At 37.8% G+C, this 17,795-nt stretch overlaps 1 protein-coding gene across 1 annotated transcript in view; it reads left to right on the top strand.

The window, feature by feature from the left end:
• The window catches only part of eys (eyes shut homolog), a 191,395-nt gene that overhangs the window by 119,513 nt on the left and 54,087 nt on the right, over window positions 1–17,795 (top strand). Inside the window, exons 37-40 of the mRNA XM_042010299.1 lie at window positions 1,981–2,131; window positions 2,275–2,387; window positions 2,631–2,887; window positions 12,181–12,351. Coding sequence (XP_041866233.1) covers window positions 1,981–2,131; window positions 2,275–2,387; window positions 2,631–2,887; window positions 12,181–12,351 — 692 coding nt within the window. The remainder of the gene's footprint in view (window positions 1–1,980; window positions 2,132–2,274; window positions 2,388–2,630; window positions 2,888–12,180; window positions 12,352–17,795) is intronic.

Here is a 17,795-nt window from a genome sequence, read left to right as displayed (position 1 = left end):
TGTGCCTGTTAAAATGCATTAGTGTTCACTGGCCATGTTTTATTGGCTGTTCTAAAGTCTTCATTTGCAGTTTTTCATTACGAAAAGATTAACAAGCAAGAGCTGAGCACAAAATCAATGTTTAAATGATTTAAAGTGAGGCTGTGGCCTCTTTAGTTATATTGTTCCCATGCCCATGTGCAGTCTTGCTGCCAGCTCGCTCCACACTGACATGAGAAAGACTGTGGTTAAGTTTCAAGGCACAGAGTTATTATGTATGAGCTCGAAGCTGAAAGAAGAGGCTGGTGTTCAGCTCACTTTAATTCATTTTGCTTTTAAGGAGAGAGTCCACAGATGTTTTAACATTTCCAAAAAATGTTAAAGCATATAAGTTTTTTTTTTTTTTGGGGGGGGGGGGGGGGATTCTGTTTTGGCCAAAATGTTATGGACTAAATTAAAAAAAAGAAACAATTACCCAAAGATGGAATTTCTGATTAAAGCTAAAACACTTGATAATGGTGATAATGAACATTCTTTGCCAAAAGGTAAGCAAATTACATCCTGCAGAAACAACACTGGGCGGGAAGGTTGCCTCATGTTTTCTTGGCAGGAACCTGCACTGCCCTAAATATGTAAAGGGCCAATCAGGTTCAGGGGTCTACGAAGCTCCGCCCCTGTATTTTCTTTTCTTTTTTTCTGCAAGAAAAATATAACAGCAGTATGAATCAATCATAATGTTCCACACCAGCCCCTTGAGACACTGCAAGAAAGAGAGCTGTCATAACTAGGGGGTGGGTAGTATGGAAAAATGGTTTCTGGTGTCACAAAGCAAATTCTTTGTAATTGTCTGACGGCTGAGTCCGTCCATCTTTGTCTGATTTGACCCAGAGCTACAACACCATAGCCATCCTCAACATCACCGCCTAACTCATTATAGACTTTTAATATATCTTCCCGTCAAAGACACTTTTCAATATGTTAAACAGAAACCCAGTGGGGCTGACTTCTCAAGGACAGTGAGCACAGTGCCCTCTGGCTGCTGGCCAGGCCGCTCTGGCAGACTGCTTCTAAATTAACCGCTTCTCCATGCTGGCTCTGGAGGAAGGACTTATGAAGCTCGGAGTTAGTGCCCCGAGTGTTTAGCCGGCATATGCAACAGCCTGCAAAGCACAGGCTTAACAAATCAGACTAGATTGCTTCTTGGTCCTCCTAACTTCCACTCAGGGAACAAGGGGAATCAGGAGGCACTAGAGAGGGGGCTTTGCATCTGTGGCCTGAGTACCCTCAAGCTGCAGACAGTTAGTTCAGAATTTGCACTTAGGTAATTATCTGTGCTCCCCTGTTGTTTCATAGAGGAGAATTGGTTTTGAAATCTATGAATGTCTATGGGGTGGGTCCAGAATAGTTGCGTTGAAGCTTATAAGACTTTGAGAGAAAACAGAGGTCTGAAAAGATGGTGTTTACTGAGCATATCAGCAGAGGAAACAAAGCAATTACATGCATTTATTACAGAATTTATATCTCAGCATGTAGCATTTCAGAATGTATAAGTGTAGACTTTCACATGAATCCAAAATCACCACAAATATGGAGAAGTTAATATTTTCATTTTTCTGAAAGACATTTTCAGTCTCTGCTCTCGCAGTTTGTTTGAAGTAGAATTTAAAGTTTTGATAACCCACTGAAAACCTGCTTCCCGGATCGATTCTTCTTTGTTTGTCCTAACTTATGATGCCAAACATGCTCAAATCTTAGCTTTAAAGGGTCATCCTTTTGAACTCAGACGAATAATGTCTCTGTGAAACTATCACCTGCATCTAAAGCAAGAAGCAAAATGGAAAACAGATAAACACACTTATCTAAAATAGTACAAATCATTAAATCCATGGCAACAAATTTCTTTTCTAAACAACAAAAGACCTGACAATCACTTTATCCAAACAGATTGTGTACCTGAGCTTGTTGTACATTTGACCTGATGTGTTTATACTCTTTTAATAGACAGCACCTTACCCCTTGTGAAGCAGAGTTGATGCTTTCTGGTCATGAGAAAATTAAAAGCACAGCAAGTAATTACTGGCTGGGACACATGATTCAAAGAACAAATCATGTCTTCATCGGCGGTTTGCCACAACAATATCTTCCCAATCAGGTAGGCTTTTTAATTGCTAAGTCTAATTTTAACTAGCTGCTGTAATTATAAGGTTCTGTAAGGCAATCACTGTTTAAAGTTGTATGAGTCTCACACATTATAAAGCTGAAATTGCACCTCCTGTGTGTATTTTTGTTTTTAAGAGAGCAAAGCCGCTCCACAACTATACTGGCTGCATTGAAGTTATTGAAGTTAATAAGCAGAGGAGGTTCTACACAGCCAATGCCATCGGTGGCAGCAACATAGACCGATGCAGGTAAACTTCTGGATTCTAAAAAAAAAAAAAAAAAAAAACATTTAAAAAAAGTGTTTTTTACTGTAATTTTAATCTGATATTTTTTTCTGGCGTTTGCACAAAAAAATGACACAAAAAACGTAAACTGTGCTCCACATTTAATCCTTGGTCACTTGAGAATTATACTCTACATGACTGTGTTTAATATCTAAGGTTAAATTGGATTTATGCTCTTTTAATTGACTCTGTTCTTTGTTTTTCCAGATATACTGTGCATACCAAAGAGGTCTCCATAACAAGTTCCTCAACTCTAACAACTCAGCCAACTCCTGTTGACACAGTGACTGAAACAGCAACAATATTTTCCACGCAACCGCCAACACATCCTCTGCATGAACCACAAGTTTGCCACAAAGGTCTTTGTCGCAACGGAGGAACATGTTATCATCTGCAGCTGGCTGGTAGAGCTCTGCCTTCCTGTCACTGTCCACTCCATTTCACGGGAGCTTTTTGTGAAAAAGGTATGGCCTTGATATTTTGGCATTCAGTTAACAGTAGTGTTAACTACTTTTTATACTTTGTGTAAAAACACACAGGCAGTAAAGAGATTAAAAACCTATCATACTGTGACCTCTGTAGTCGAATGACCAAGAGGCAACCAACAAATTATGTTGGTTAATATATGCTGAGCCTCTCTGGCTAATAGGTTTTACAAGGAGGGGGAAATCAGAGTCAGCTGCATTAAGAATTTTGAGTGATGTAAATTATTCAGTATGATTAATGAAATGAAAGATCCATAGAAGAAGCTTGAACATTCCTGTGTCCCATGTTCACCTTCAGTGTGCACTGAGAATGAGATTGCAACCTTGCAGCCCTTGTTCAGTATTCAGCTATAGCTCTCACCTCTGTCCCGACCAAAAAATATTTATTTTGTACCAACCACTTCAACACTAACACTAAGGAGACAGGAGCACTAGACACACATACTAAATACCTTCTTAATATAATTCCTCACAGTGCAGTTCCTGACATATTTTTTTTTAAATTCTGTTTTATTGTGTGATATTCTAACAGATTAATCGTAACATGTTGGTGCCTGAGTAGATGCATTGAATTTACCGTGTTTGCTTGACCTTTATTACCTGCTGCAGTAGGCTATATGGCAGTTCAGGTGCTCTCAAGCATTTCCAGAAGCCATGCAACCCCCCACCCCCCAATCCAAAAACACAGCAGCACAACAATAAGGCATAAGGCATGTGCAGAGCATGGGGAGCCTCCACAGAGAGAAGAAAAGAATATATTAAGCCCATCTTTTACTACACTGAGTGCAGGTAATGCTGTTACTTGGAAAGTAAAGTTTTTTCCCAAACAAAATAACCCAAATTGTTTTTTTTTTTTTTTTTATTTTTTTGTTTTTTTTATGTGTTGCATCTGTTCTCAAAAAATCCTCTCAAAGCTTGCCACACACACACAGATCAATATTTGTCCAGCTTGAAGGACAGCTTGTTTAGATTAAAATGAGCTTGTTGTCTACCTTGCTGCAGTTACAAAGAAGTACTGGTTGGATAAGAACAATGCGTCAGTTACTGGTGTCTGAATGTTTTTCTAAATATTTTACAATTTTAAGACAAACTTTCTTTACTTAACAATGATTTTTCCGCTTTGGTCCTGTTGGTTTATGCATTACACTTCTTATTCAGAGTTCTCGATTTGTTTTCATTTGTTCAGAACAAAGAGGAAAAGGTAATCAGAACATAATAGTTAATACCAGGTTTTCTTCAATAATAATACACTTATTTTATTTGATTATTTTCCTAACAGTGTACAAAATGTATTTTGTCTGCATCGTGGTTTTCCAAGCTGTGATACAAAGGTTAGAGGCTTATCTAGTTATGTTTATATGCCTAAATTTTGCAAAACTCTTTATCCAGAAATTGAGAGGTAGAAAGTAGGCTATGATGATTGTAGTTACATAACTTTAAAATGTTTTCCATGGTTTAATTATTACATTTTAGTTTTTAATGACTTTAATGATAGACTAACAATCGCCTCACTCTGTGGGCTGTCCATGGTCCTGAACTGATGCAAACATTGGTGCATTTGAAACAGATAAATAATTGAAACGGAGACTCAAAGGGACTTTATTCAATGCAGTTGGGCAATTAAAGAGACATTTTTCTTTTTCCACAAAGCCAAGAGTTTAGATCAAGTATTTTTAACAACTTCACGAGTAAAGAGGCTCATTTTCATGTTGTACTGCTTGTGTAAAAAACAAGCTGTGCCTTTTGTAAATTACTTTTTATCATCAAGAGGTCAGTCAAAAGCAAAATTGTGTGTGTGTGTGTGTGTGTGTGTGTGTGTGTGTGTGTGTGTGTGTGTGTGTGTGTGTGTGTGTGTGTGTGTGTGTGTGTGTGTGTGTCCCACCGAAGTTAGACTGACAGCGCTACTTGATAAACTGCATAACTGACCACTACTATCTGCACTCTTGTTTCAGAGAGAAGATCTTCTCCATATTACTAGTTGTCTCTTATCTTGTATGCACAAATTAAACAAAATATTTCAGAAGGGAGCCACAAACTAAATAAAATATAGACTGGTTTCTTCCTTACAAACATGACTGGATATATGCATAACTGGGTGAAAAAACTACAGTTCTAGGATAGTAATAAACATTCTTAATAAACTTACATTTACATATATTATGGTCTATTTAGTATTGAAAAAACTCAATCACAATATGCAGTTTTATAATTCAGAATTTGCATATAGGCCCGTGGAAAGTGTAAGCGAGCAATATTTCTGAATGATCTTAACTGTTTTTTTTTCTTCACAGTCAGCCAAATTTATCAGACGTAGCACTTGTTGTACAAGATGCTTAAACGTGTTCACTGTCAGGAATATAGCTGGGATCTTACAATTGTTCAGTGTATTTTCTTCAAAATTCCTTTATAGTCAATACACAAAGTATTGTAAAATTTCAGATCATGACAATGGATTTATTCATATAAACAATGCTAGCATCATTTCCAGCCAGTGTCCCAACACTCTTATATGTCCCAAGTGAGTAATTGTATGGCCTGATGCACATTACTGAGAATGTCTGAGGGTATTCACAAAGAGAAATCTGCTTGCAGGCAAAACCTTAGATGTATGTTGTGTTTTGTATGTAGTTTTGGAGAGATAAGTCATTTTGCATTTAGAGATTAAGTGAGCAGTGCTAAGACTTTGCTTCCTTTGTGATTTTTGGCTGTGATTTCCTCAGAAGCAAAAGCTTATTAGCAATCTTCGTAGATGATTATTGTAATAAACTGTCCTGTCATCTCAGTTTAGGAAATCTGTCTATAAGAACTAATTCACTAAAACAAACACATTTGTGAAAATAAATTGCCTTTTGTCTGGATCAAACAATGTTTAACCCGATGCAAGGCCAACTATCAGTAGTGTAAAAAAATTTTGAAAATTCAAGGAGTACATTGTGCTGATATCTGGAGTCCCATGTCACGTTTGGTTTATGGTTGCAGAAGCTCCGGAGTTATCCCCAGCACAGAGTCAAGCTTCTTGATCAGTTTGTTCAGCTTTTTTCTCTGTCTGGCTCTGATGCTGCTGCTGCAGCAGATGGCTGCAAAGCTGATTGCATTTTCCACAAAAGACTTCTAGATAAGATATGCAACACCTAGGTGGAGAAGTGAAGGAAGTTAGCTTTCTTAAGAAGTAAAGTCTGCTCTATTCCTTATAGTAAACTGCATAGGGAGTTGCATTTTCCATCTGAACTCACAGGTATTTGTAGTGCTCCACCACCTCCATCTCCCATGATGAAAACTGTGCTTTGCTTACTCCTCTTCTTCCCAAAAATCACATCTGTCTGTTCTATTTTGTTTTGTTTGTGTTCAAGATTCAATGGTTGTTTCCACACCTTCCAACAAAGTGATTGAGCGGTTACCCGTACACAGCTATTTGTCCTTCACTAGTTGGGTAGTCATAGATCCATGTGGTCATGAAGGCATCCACCTCTATTTTCTGGAGATTCTCATATAATTGTGCAGGTTGAGATTTTTTAGGCACCAGAACAAGGTAAGATGTCTTCTACAGCACAGGGATATTGTAATGACTCTGTCTAATGTTTAAGAGGTGCTGGAGAATCCACTGCAGTTGCTTTGTATAAATCTGGGCCGACACCATCTGGACCTGCAGTCTTTTTCTGGTTGATTCTCTCCAGCTTCTCCTTCTGACTGCTTGGTTGTGGTTGTACACAAGGTTGTGCGCGTCTAAATTTTGTAACCTGGTGCGCCACTTCATTTTTTAAAATGCACCCTTTCATTCTTAACTCAAGAGCTGCAGAGTTAGATGGTACATCTCTGCAGACATCTACACAACCCATCAAAACCCAGGAAGGTACAACTATTTGAATTGTTACAAAAAGTTGAAATGGAGATGTTGAAAATTTGCAAGTTTGTTTATGCATATAGTACTTTTTATGCAACTTGTCCTAGAGTTATTCAGGCACCACTGAGTCCAGCACAAGTGGTGCCTGAAACCCCAGTGCTAATAGTTAGATTGCTGTGGTGACATCACAATTAGCGTACACAATGACCAATGTGACAAGCATAATTACATCTTTATTCAGAAAGAAAGGAAGTTTACATGTTTTTGTTTTGTGTGTGTGTGTGTGTGTGTGTGTGTGTGTGTGTGTGTGTGTGTGTGTGTGTGTGTGTGTGTGTGTGTGTGTGTGTGTGTGTGTGTGTGTGTGTGTGTGTGTGTGTGTGTTTTTTGTTTTGTTTTTTTTTTTCCACAGTTAATAAGTTGATACTTGAATCTTCCTTTGCCTGGTTTAATCAGTTTGTTCTGCTTTATTCTGGACAAGTGGATGTTTATTCTAAGCTATTGTTGCAAAAATGGCCCCCAAAATAATGTTGTATTTGCCAAACAAATCACATAGTACTCATCACAAAGTGTGTGTGTGTTTGTGTGTTTGTGTGTGTGTGTGTGTGTGGGGGGGGGGGGGGGGGGGGCTATTATGTAACAAAAGCAGCTAAGTCTGATCTCACATTTCTTTACTGCAAGATGACCAATTAGCTTGACAGTGCACTGTTACTGCTATCTTAATTAGTTAATAAAAAGTTGTTGGAAACAATTGTCATCCCCTTCTGCCAAATCCACTTAGAAGATGTAGCAAGCTTTTATCTCTGTGTGGAAACACAGGTATCTAAAGCGGCAGAGCAAGAGTAGAGAAAAAGACAACCTTTTTTTTAATGAATCAACAATGTTATTAATATAATTTAGTTTCTGCTGTATGTACAACACATTTGTCTCTCTCTAGGGCGGAAAACATTGCCCCAACTATGCCTTCAGTCCTTGGTTTTAAATGAATCCTTTAGGATTAACAGTAGGCATAGACTGTTGCATGTACTGTACAATGTTGACCTGAGGATTATTTAAAGTGTTGGAACTTTAGGCTGATAGCATAATCTCGTGTTTACAGAGCTGACAGAATATAGCTCAGAGCTAATGTTAACAGTCATTAACATGGCCTGAGCAGCCTGCGAGCACCTGGCACCCTGCTTGACACGTCTGCCATGTTTTCTAAAAATGCTAATTTACAGGTGTTTAAGTAATCTACTGAAATGTTATTTGTCTCTCCAGGTGCTGTAACAAAATGATGCTATTTTTAAGACTTGACTCTCATTTGTTTTTGTGGGTTTTTTTTTTTTGTTTTGTTTTGTTTTGTTTTTTGTTTCCTTCCTGTGGGAGACAGCTTCACTGAGGAAGGCAGTGCCTTCTCTGCCAACATGACAGAGATGCTGCATTAAGTCAGTTTTTTAAGATTTGGCCAATGTCTGAAAAGCCACTTGAGACTGAGGAGTAAGATTCATATATTTACTCATCAGTTCATTCTCTCTTTTTTTTTTCCTCACCATTTTCTATCCAGCTCATAGAAATAACTAGTGTGCCACAAAATATGATCACATCATATGACTGCCATATATTAATGAGCTTAATGACTAATCTTTCTAATTACTAATTAACTCTTGTAGTGCAAGCCTGCAATACAACATGGCATGATATGATAACATATAAGCAGCTTGATGTGCTGCACATTGGAAATTCCCACTTCCATACCTATAAAACAAATCAAATGTTCCTCTTGATTTTATAGGGTATTCTCACAATCGTGCCCCCAGCCTTTCCCATCCACAACCATAAAGGAAGTTCCAGCTTATTCCTCAACTTGTCACACCCATAAACCTTTTCTTTAAATACCAGCAGTGGCCTTTTAGTGTCATTTCTGCTGAGTTTGAGGAATCGCTCCTTCTCAAGAGTGTGGCCTCGTCTGAGCGCTCATTCAGCGATGTGCTTTGCAACACAAGCTCTTTGCCTGCAGACAGTATCCAGAGGCTGTTTACATGCTGACGAATGTTGTGAATTTGAATCACTACAGTAACTTTGCTTGATGACGGTCTTGTCGTCACATCTTGTTGAATTAAGCAACAGCCACAAGAGAAGAGCAGAGCAAGCCACCCCTGCTCTGAGTTAATTATAGACACGTCATGCTACCCAGTGACTAATGATTTGGACTTGTTTGTGTCCCAGATGAAATGCTGACATGTCATGCAGCTCATATCAAAAGGAAATATCATGATACACCCAAGCCTGTGCAGACAATTTTTGTTTATCTGTCATTGATGTGATTTGTGTTAAACTCTTAAATGTAACTAGCTGATTCAATGACATATCAAAGTATATATGGACAGAATACCTTATTTGCTACACAGATAAATAAAATTATTTTAAAAAGCAGACTGTTATTTAAGAGTTGCTATTTTAAAAGCCAGCAATTCTAAAGCAACTGTGCATTATTTGTTCTTACTCCTATAATACTGCATAGTCTTATAATGTATTGAAAATGGCCATTTTTCATAATGACTACTTAATATCACGTAGCGAACCATAAGACAGGTTTTGTCAAGATGAGGATCGTTCAGCTGGGTATATCAGAGTTTTAAGCTATGATAAATGGTCTCTTCAAGGAAGACACAGTAGGTTGTAGACCTTGCCAAAGACATTCTGTCAGGTATGTCAGCATTCAATTGAAAGCAATCACAAAATTAGTTATGGAGTAAATGGCTGCCAGGTAAGGAAGTAGGCATAAAAGACGAAAACCAGTGAGGCAGGAAATTATTCAAGCTTGCTCCGTATTGATCATGACCTCCTTCCACAGCTCACTGACTTAAGTCTGTACTTGTCGTATATTTGAAGCTGAGATATAGGAAGCTGCCCAGAAAGGATTAATAAAATGCAGGACGAGAGGACAATGTTGTCCCGTTTTTGCCATTTCAACAGTTTTTATCAAACCACATTAGTCAAAATGAGATTGTGCTTTTTTTCTTTTTTTTAACCTCTTTTCAATTACAACTGTTCCAAATGTACATTTCACAATTTTGCTTATGCATTTATGTAACCTCACTAGACCCTTTTACAATATATTAGTGATAAATTGGACATCCTAATAGTAAGGAAGCAAAATATGACAGCATGTTGTATTTAAAAGGGTATGATTAAATTCAGTCTGTATTTTTTTAGAAAATCAAATTATGAAATGCAAATTAGAACAGAGTGAATGTAATCATTCTAGATATGACCAAAAAACTTGTCTATTAATGTAGTCAGGAGAAATAAGGAAGAATAATAAAAGTAACAAACAGAAAAGACTGTTTCTCTTTTTAATCTTTGACATTAATGGAACCTGATGAGAGGTTGTCAGCTTCCTGGTTTGCCAACACAGGGCCTCAGTTCTGCCAGCTTTTCTTTTTTTTTTTTTTTTTTTTTTTTTTTTTTTTTTGTGGGCATCTACTGTGTGGTTGCTGTAATTGCTGGTGCCTTTAAAATCGAGCCAGCTCAATCTGCCCTAGTCAGAAGTTGCCAACAAATATTACTGGATTGATTCATCATTTCCAGTCCAAGGAAACAGCTCCTTCCACAACTGAAAGGAACACAGTTTATGTTTCTTTTAGTAATTTGAAGTATTGGTTGTCTTGTCTGTTCCACACAATTCTCTGCACAACTCTGAGGAATCGCCACCTCCTGTTTCTCTGACTGAGAAGATATAAAGCATTGGTGAGGAAAACAGGATTATGACTGCTGGAGAAATGGTAAAACCTGAGTCTCCTCTCAGGTGTTCGTCTTGTGGCTGATTGTTAAAGTGGGCCAAGTCAGCATTGTTCACTGGACCCCAGGCCACAAAATGGTTCTTATTGTCACACTTTGCAGTTCACATTGCTAATGTCTTCACTTACTGGATGACTTGACTCCTTGTAAAAGCCTTCTTAAGACCATTCTTAGAGCTCCCTTTTGACACGAATGACTGATAACCTACAGCTGCATTATCCCTGTCGCTATGAATAAACCCACCAACACTACACTAACACTTCATGAGTCATGTCCGACCGACAGATCGAGCAGCTCAGCAGCATTATGATAAAAAAAGGAGCTGCAGCCAACATCTTTCCTTTGCTTGAAAAATCAAAAGGAGGCTAATATACATATGTGGCTTCAAAGATGTGCATATCTTAACAGAATGAAATTTGTATGACTTGAGCAAAAGTATAAAAAGTATAAAATAGTTTAACCTCTTTTCAAGTAGTAAGCAGATGTAAACCTTCTCTAAACAGTGGCAGCTTATCTTTATAATCGTTACCTTTACCTCCTGCATGTGGGTGTATGGTTTTTCTACACTATGAGCCGAATTACCTCATACTTTTTGTTACAACTTTATCAAACTTTTCGGTACTTCTCATATTGCATTCCTTTTACTTTTTAGTCTGTTCTAAATGTTTTCAATCCCTTACAACTTACTTTACAAATCATGTGATCCAACATCAGAGTTCCCAAAAGTGAACACAAGAGTCATGGTAAGACATCTGTTTTCCTCACACAGTAAAACAAAAAAAAAAAAAAAGATTTTGGAACCTTACACATCTGTGTATTGCAAACTGTCAAACTTTAAACTGCTGTTGTCTTTGGGGGCAGGATCCTGAAGTTGCAATCTCCAGAGGAGATGCTGATGTTGCCTGTTTTGAATTAACTGTCACAGACCTGAGCAGCAACCTATCCTCAAGGTGTGCAATGTCCTTTGTGTAAAAGGCCAACAGATTATCACTAGCTTGTGGAGTTGATGACCTGAGCTTGTACCTCCTCCACCTTTCCTTAAAGCCATACCGCTTTGTCATCCAGTGGGACATGACACACTAGCACATAGCCCTGACAAGGCCATGCTGACTCTGCTCACAGACCAGCTATCCGTGCTGTAAAGGTGTACACCAGCCAGTTCCTGCTGTTCTCTTTACTAACAAAACCTTTTTAGGGCAATGCTTTTACTCAATATGCCATTCTTCATTTAGTTATACACTCACAGACCACTTTACAAGGAACACCTGTGAAATCTAATGCAAGCCAATATAACAGCTCTGCCATAAATTCTGCTTTTATGAAGCTTCTACACTTTCAGGTTTTGTTGATGTTGTCAAAAAGGGGCTTACTCTACTTCATGTTTATTAAACATGAACTTACAGGACGGGGGCAAAATATGAAGGATATATTTTTTTTTTTTTTTTTTTTTATGTTATATATGCTACTGTTCAAAAGTTTGGGGTCACTTTGCAATGGGATTCAATAGGGAAGTGACCCCAAACTTTTGAACGGTAGTGTAGTTCACCATGACTATCTCAATATGATATCTTCAAGTACAGTTATAACAGTGTTTTCACTAATAAATTGTTTGATTTTTTTTTTCACAAATGTATTTAATGTTTCTTTCTAGATACCACAGTGTATATCCCCTCATTTGATGGCACATCGTACTTGGAGCTGCAGTCTCTTGCATCCCTTCTCCAGCCTTTAGGTGACAGCGATAATCGGCCCTCCACAGTCAAGGAAATCACTCTCTATTTGACAGTGAAAACAAGATCTACACAGGGCACCATCCTCTTCAGTGAGTATATTCTCTTCCTAAAGCAAACGTTTGAAATCCCCATAATACTGTGGGGGAAAAAAAGTATAGATTAAAGCTGAAAAATTATTCCTATCCATAATTGCATGCCATTGTGCTGAATACCTTTTCAAACAGCTCTTACTCACAGATGTCTTTGTGAGTCCACGTGGTTTTCTTTTCCTACTTCCAACACTGCAAGCCATCTCGTCAGCATCTGCTGTGCTACCGACAAACAGAATAGTGTCTTTTTTTTCTGTGTTCAGCCAGTAAAAAGGCTTTACTGTATTAGACCAGGCTAATCCTCTTTCGAGTATATAAATGAGAACTGTATAGACAAAAAATATATAAATAAATCTTTCTTGATAGTTTCACTTTACTGCAGCTTAGTCAAAAGTCTGAGCTGTACCCCCTGGATAAGAAAGTAATCAAGGCATTAGTGTGAATATTGAAAAAAGGGAGCATTGCCTGGCATTTGTTGAGAATCAGGTTGCATCACATTTCCATTTAACTAAATACAAATGAAGTAATTTAGCCTTTTTTTATTATATATCTGTTTGCTTTCTTGGTGAGAGCTTGGTCAAAAGGTCAGCAGCATTGGAAATGGAAAACATCTAATTAGCAGCACCTCTTAATCTCGCTAATACTATGTTGTACAAGTTTGGCTTTGATTATTTCTCAGGTAGCTGCAATGTTTTTATAGCATTAATTTTATACTTTAATTCTAAGCATCGATGCTTTTCATAAAATTTGTTGTTAGATTGTTAAACCTTTAGACAAATTTATGCATGACATGCAGTGAGTTAGCAGGAATCAGTGAACGTAAACGCATTAAATACTTTCACAAAGTCTAATTTGGTAATAAAATCATAACCCATACTCCAGCACAGTGATGAATATTAGAGCAGCATGGTCTACTTTGTGTTTTATGGAGAAAGAAAATAGAAAGAACAGACATGAGAAATGATGGCTCAGATGAAAATATTTATTTGGACAAAGGGTACAAACAGTGTCTCTGTGTCTGCTGCCTGGAGTTGTTATCTTATCAAGGTTCAGCTAAAGATCAAATTGAGATGTTCGTTTTTTAACATAATGATGCAGTCAGATCCAGAATAATTGGATTCTCTGATAAAGAAACAAACAGCTGCATCAGCTGCCTATAAGATATAGTCAAAAATGTAAATAAATAGAGATTCCTATATGCTGTCTGTTTACTAGCTGTTCTCCTGCTGGAAACACTGATGTCATCAACTAATTTAATAAACGTAACGAGACAATAAAACAGCTGTTTTATTGTCATGTTATTATAACTTCATCATAACTTTGTAAACAAGTGTGTTCACCGCTAACTGTTAGCATGTTTACCACTAACTAGCTTGCATGGCTCAGATGTACTGGGTTTAATGGGTCTTCTCAGACAGAACCTGAGTTCAGCTTACCACAACTTCTACCATCATCATCATCATTAGCAATAGCAGCTGATGAAGGTCCTGCTATGATATTTTGTTTTTGTTTTTTTTTGTTTTTTTTTTGTTTTTGTTTTTGTTTTTTTGCACCTCCTCCCTGTTTTCCCTCCTTGGTTCTGACAGGTAGCTGCACCTGCTGGCACAGAGCCAAATGGGGTTTAAAGTATCCAACTGGTTCAGCCTGGTGTCAAAGGGCCAGTGGGCCCCAGATCAATGTGTTTCATGGGCCTGTGGTCAGGAAAGAAAGTTCTGTGCTGACTATTTGGATGAATGAATTATTCAGGCACAGGGAAAAAAGGAAGTGTTTAAACATCTGAGTGGGCCAGCCCACTGTTAGTTGGGCCACTGATCTACTGAGTTTTATGGACCAGTCTGACCAATAATTAAACTGTGTTTGGGCCAAAAAAACAACACATCGGCAAAGCATTAAGTTCCCGGTATGTCTGATGGTCAGTTCGTCCCTGATGTGCCACATTGTAGAAAATACACCGATGTGTCTTAAAAGACATTAGTGTTAAGGAGATGAGAAAATAATGATCTTAGTGCAGTTGGCTGAGTCATGCGGTAATTTTAGTCACTTTTTAAAAATCCATGTAAATGCAGACTTTTTAAAGTGTTTTGTCTAATGGTTCTCAATAAAAATGGACACATTGGTCATTTCAGAAGAAGAGCAGGTCAGGTTTTAAAAATAAATTATTTCTCCATGTACCTTTTCCCCTGTTTCTTTCCCTTTATTGACACCCATCTGTGCCATCTGACAAGCACAGTTCTAGGTGGCAAGGTAGGGAGTTTACATATTAGAAAATGATATGCACGTGTCCTTGTACTGGGTGCAACAGTTCAGTGGCACTTGTGTTTTACTTATTGTCAGATTAGTGAGGCTATGTTACCGTGGATGAAGTGGGTCAGTGGGTTGATTAACAAGCTCGTGTTAGCAAAGGCAGGAGAAAACATGCTAGCTAGAACAATTTACTGCTTATCACAGTGTATCTGCTCCTGATTAATCTCATTAGTTAAATGGTGTGATTTAACCTTTGTCTATAATGTGATATAGGGATTCTGTTTAATTACAAAAAAATGCACAGTCTTTACTGCATGGTTCTAGACAGACATTATAGTCATAGTTGAGTGAAATAAGATTCTCTTAGCTGTCATGTCAGTTGCTTAAAACATCGTCCTTGGGATCACTAATCCTGGAATGATTTGAGATTATTTATCACCAGCCGATTATATCAAAATGCTACTGATATGATTCCGGTTTTTACAACAGTTTTACTGTAAAAGAAACAAAACTAAAAAAGAACCACAATTCCTTCTCAATTCAGTATATTAACAAGGTAAAGGGTTATAACACAAAATAAATATGGACTGATGGCACTGTTCTTATAATCCCAAGTTTTAACAAACATATTGAGAAGACAAACAATATAATTTATCTACTGCTTGTCCTTTAAATGTTGGGAAACAAATGTTTGTGTTGGGTTTCCAAGCCTGCTGAAGAAAAACTTGATTTTATATCAACTAGAGAAGCTTGAACAATAAAGTGCTGGAACTAGATAAGGTATCTTGTAATTAGGAGAGATTGGAGCTCATGTTACTGTGGTGAAGGAAACAGATAGTCTTGCTTTGTGGGCAGTTGGGAGGCTTTACCGATGTTTCACAGCTGATGATTGAGCTATAACCTAGAAGCAAACAAAGGAATACTCAGGAGTCAGTCACTCACACGATTGGTGATAGGATTGCACTAACCCTTTGCATCAACCTTTAGCTCTACATTGTATGCCTGCCTCCTGCCAGCTCTTTTGTTCCCACACCTGCACACACACACATACACACTCCTCTTTGTTAAAAAAGAAGATTGGGATAGGTAGGCCAGACAGCCCCTGAGTAGACCATCCTAACAATAGAGCATTGTTTTGGGAGGAGAGGAGTCAGTAGATTTGTGATAGTTTTTGGGGGAGGGAGATAGGGTGGGGGTTGAGAAAGCTGAGCCATGAGAACCTTGTTTCATTTATCCAGCTCTGCCTTTATTACACATCTGTTTAAAGCATATATGCATATATTAAGTACCAGCCAGCTTTGGGGTGAGGCCACTAAACCCATGGCCTTGAGCTATAGGTCCTCTAATAACTCCAAAAAACATCCAAGCGTGTGTCTCACTGGACCACAATTGCAGCTCTTCGCTCTAAAAACTGCAGGCACCTTGATTTTTGCAAGGCTACCGTTGTTTCTGTGTTACACCAGTCAGGTGCAAGTCCAACTAAAGTGTAACCACAATGCATTGTGTGGCGATCAGAGGTGATTTATTCCACATAGGCTAGGCACAGACATCTTAACATTCATCTTGCTGGTATGGCCTAGATCAACCTGTTATCTGTGACATCGTCTGGAAGTTCATAGCCTTTCATCTGCTGTACGTTTACAGACCTGCTAAACATTACAGTGCATCCCAAGGTTAATCTTGTCCAAAATGTGTATTTTCTGGTTGATGAGACAAATGTTTAAAATGCCCCCCACTGAAACCTAAACATATGATGTTTTGTAACTCTGCATGCACCTTTTAAGAAGCACATTTTAGCTCAGTGAGCTGCATAATCTGCATTTTAATAGTAGATTTGAGAACTTACCAGCTTTTCATGCAAGCTTTTAGATTCCTGTTGTAATGGTTTGCTGATGTGCGTTTAATAAAACAAAGTGAAAAACACAAAACAGTCATTTTTTTCCTAAGAGCATTTATAGATTGACTTTTTCTTCATCTGGGCTGACATTGGCCTCCCATGATGGCTGCTTTGTTGTTCCACCAAGGCTTAAATCTTTATATTTAAAGTGCTATTAATTAGCTAGCTTGTAGAACTCTAAATGGGTGCTTAAATAAGGTTGGTCTCCTTCAAAGGTCAGTCAGTTAAACCTTGAATACACATAGAAAATAGTGATTTTAATTTTAGAACAAATATAATGCATTCTTTTTTAAATCATGCAATTAATCATAGTGATTAAAAATCAAAGTCTCGCAACAGAGCAACAGAATAATTGCTAAGCAAAGTGTTTAGGTTGAAACCCTACACTTAAACTGATACTGTTTTCAAATGTATTTTTTTTAGCTAATACATAAATAAATGCAAGTGTAGGGACCTTTTATTTGATGTTTTACCCCACTGTCATGGGAGCAAACAAGAAGAAGTTATGTTAATGCTAAGATATTTGTAGTATGTTGTGACTAAATGGTTTTTTTTTCTAAAATGTATTTCAGATACTTATATAAGATTATGTGAATCATATTTTAATGACTCCCCAGGAGAAGATAAAGAACATGGAACTAGCTAGAGGAAAATCACACTGAGTCACATCTTTATGTGTCAGACGTGACTTGATCCTTAATGTCAAGCCAGCAAAATTGTTTCACCTCCTGTCTGTCATAAGTTGTCTCATATATTCACTGGCACCAGTTATCTAGCTGTGTGGATCTTCAGCCGCTGCCATTCTGAGCCTTTTTCAGATTTACAGATCAGTTTGAAAAATTCACTGCAGTGTCAACCTGACATCCCAAAACCAGCTTTTCTCTCACTCAAGATTACATGTGAACTTTGCTGTAAATTACCAAACAAAGTCATATTTTACTGTGGTTGGCTCTGTTAAATGAGTCTGTTCTCTATTCTCTATATTTACAGTAAATTCATTGTCACTAAGTGTGGAGGCCAGGAAGTAGAGTATGAGTCTTGTCATGAAGAAAGATGAATGTTCAGAAAGCATACATAGCTGGCACAGTGCCCTTTATCTAGTAATGCTTCCTAGCTTATGGAGCACCATCTTTTTTTTCTTTTTTTTTTTTTACATCAGAGGATGGGAACTGAAAAGAAAACTCCTGAGATCAAACAGCCAAAGTTAATCAGAAGAAAACCAAAAGACGCACATTGAGATGTGGAGAATTTCTTCCCCAGACCTGCTTTTTTTTTTTTTTTTTCCTCCTCTCCCCTTTCACTT

This window comes from Melanotaenia boesemani, chromosome 16 (genome assembly GCF_017639745.1).
Source record: "Melanotaenia boesemani isolate fMelBoe1 chromosome 16, fMelBoe1.pri, whole genome shotgun sequence".
Taxonomy (NCBI): domain Eukaryota; kingdom Metazoa; phylum Chordata; class Actinopteri; order Atheriniformes; family Melanotaeniidae; genus Melanotaenia; species Melanotaenia boesemani.
This window is presented reverse-complemented; position numbering and strand designations above follow the sequence as displayed.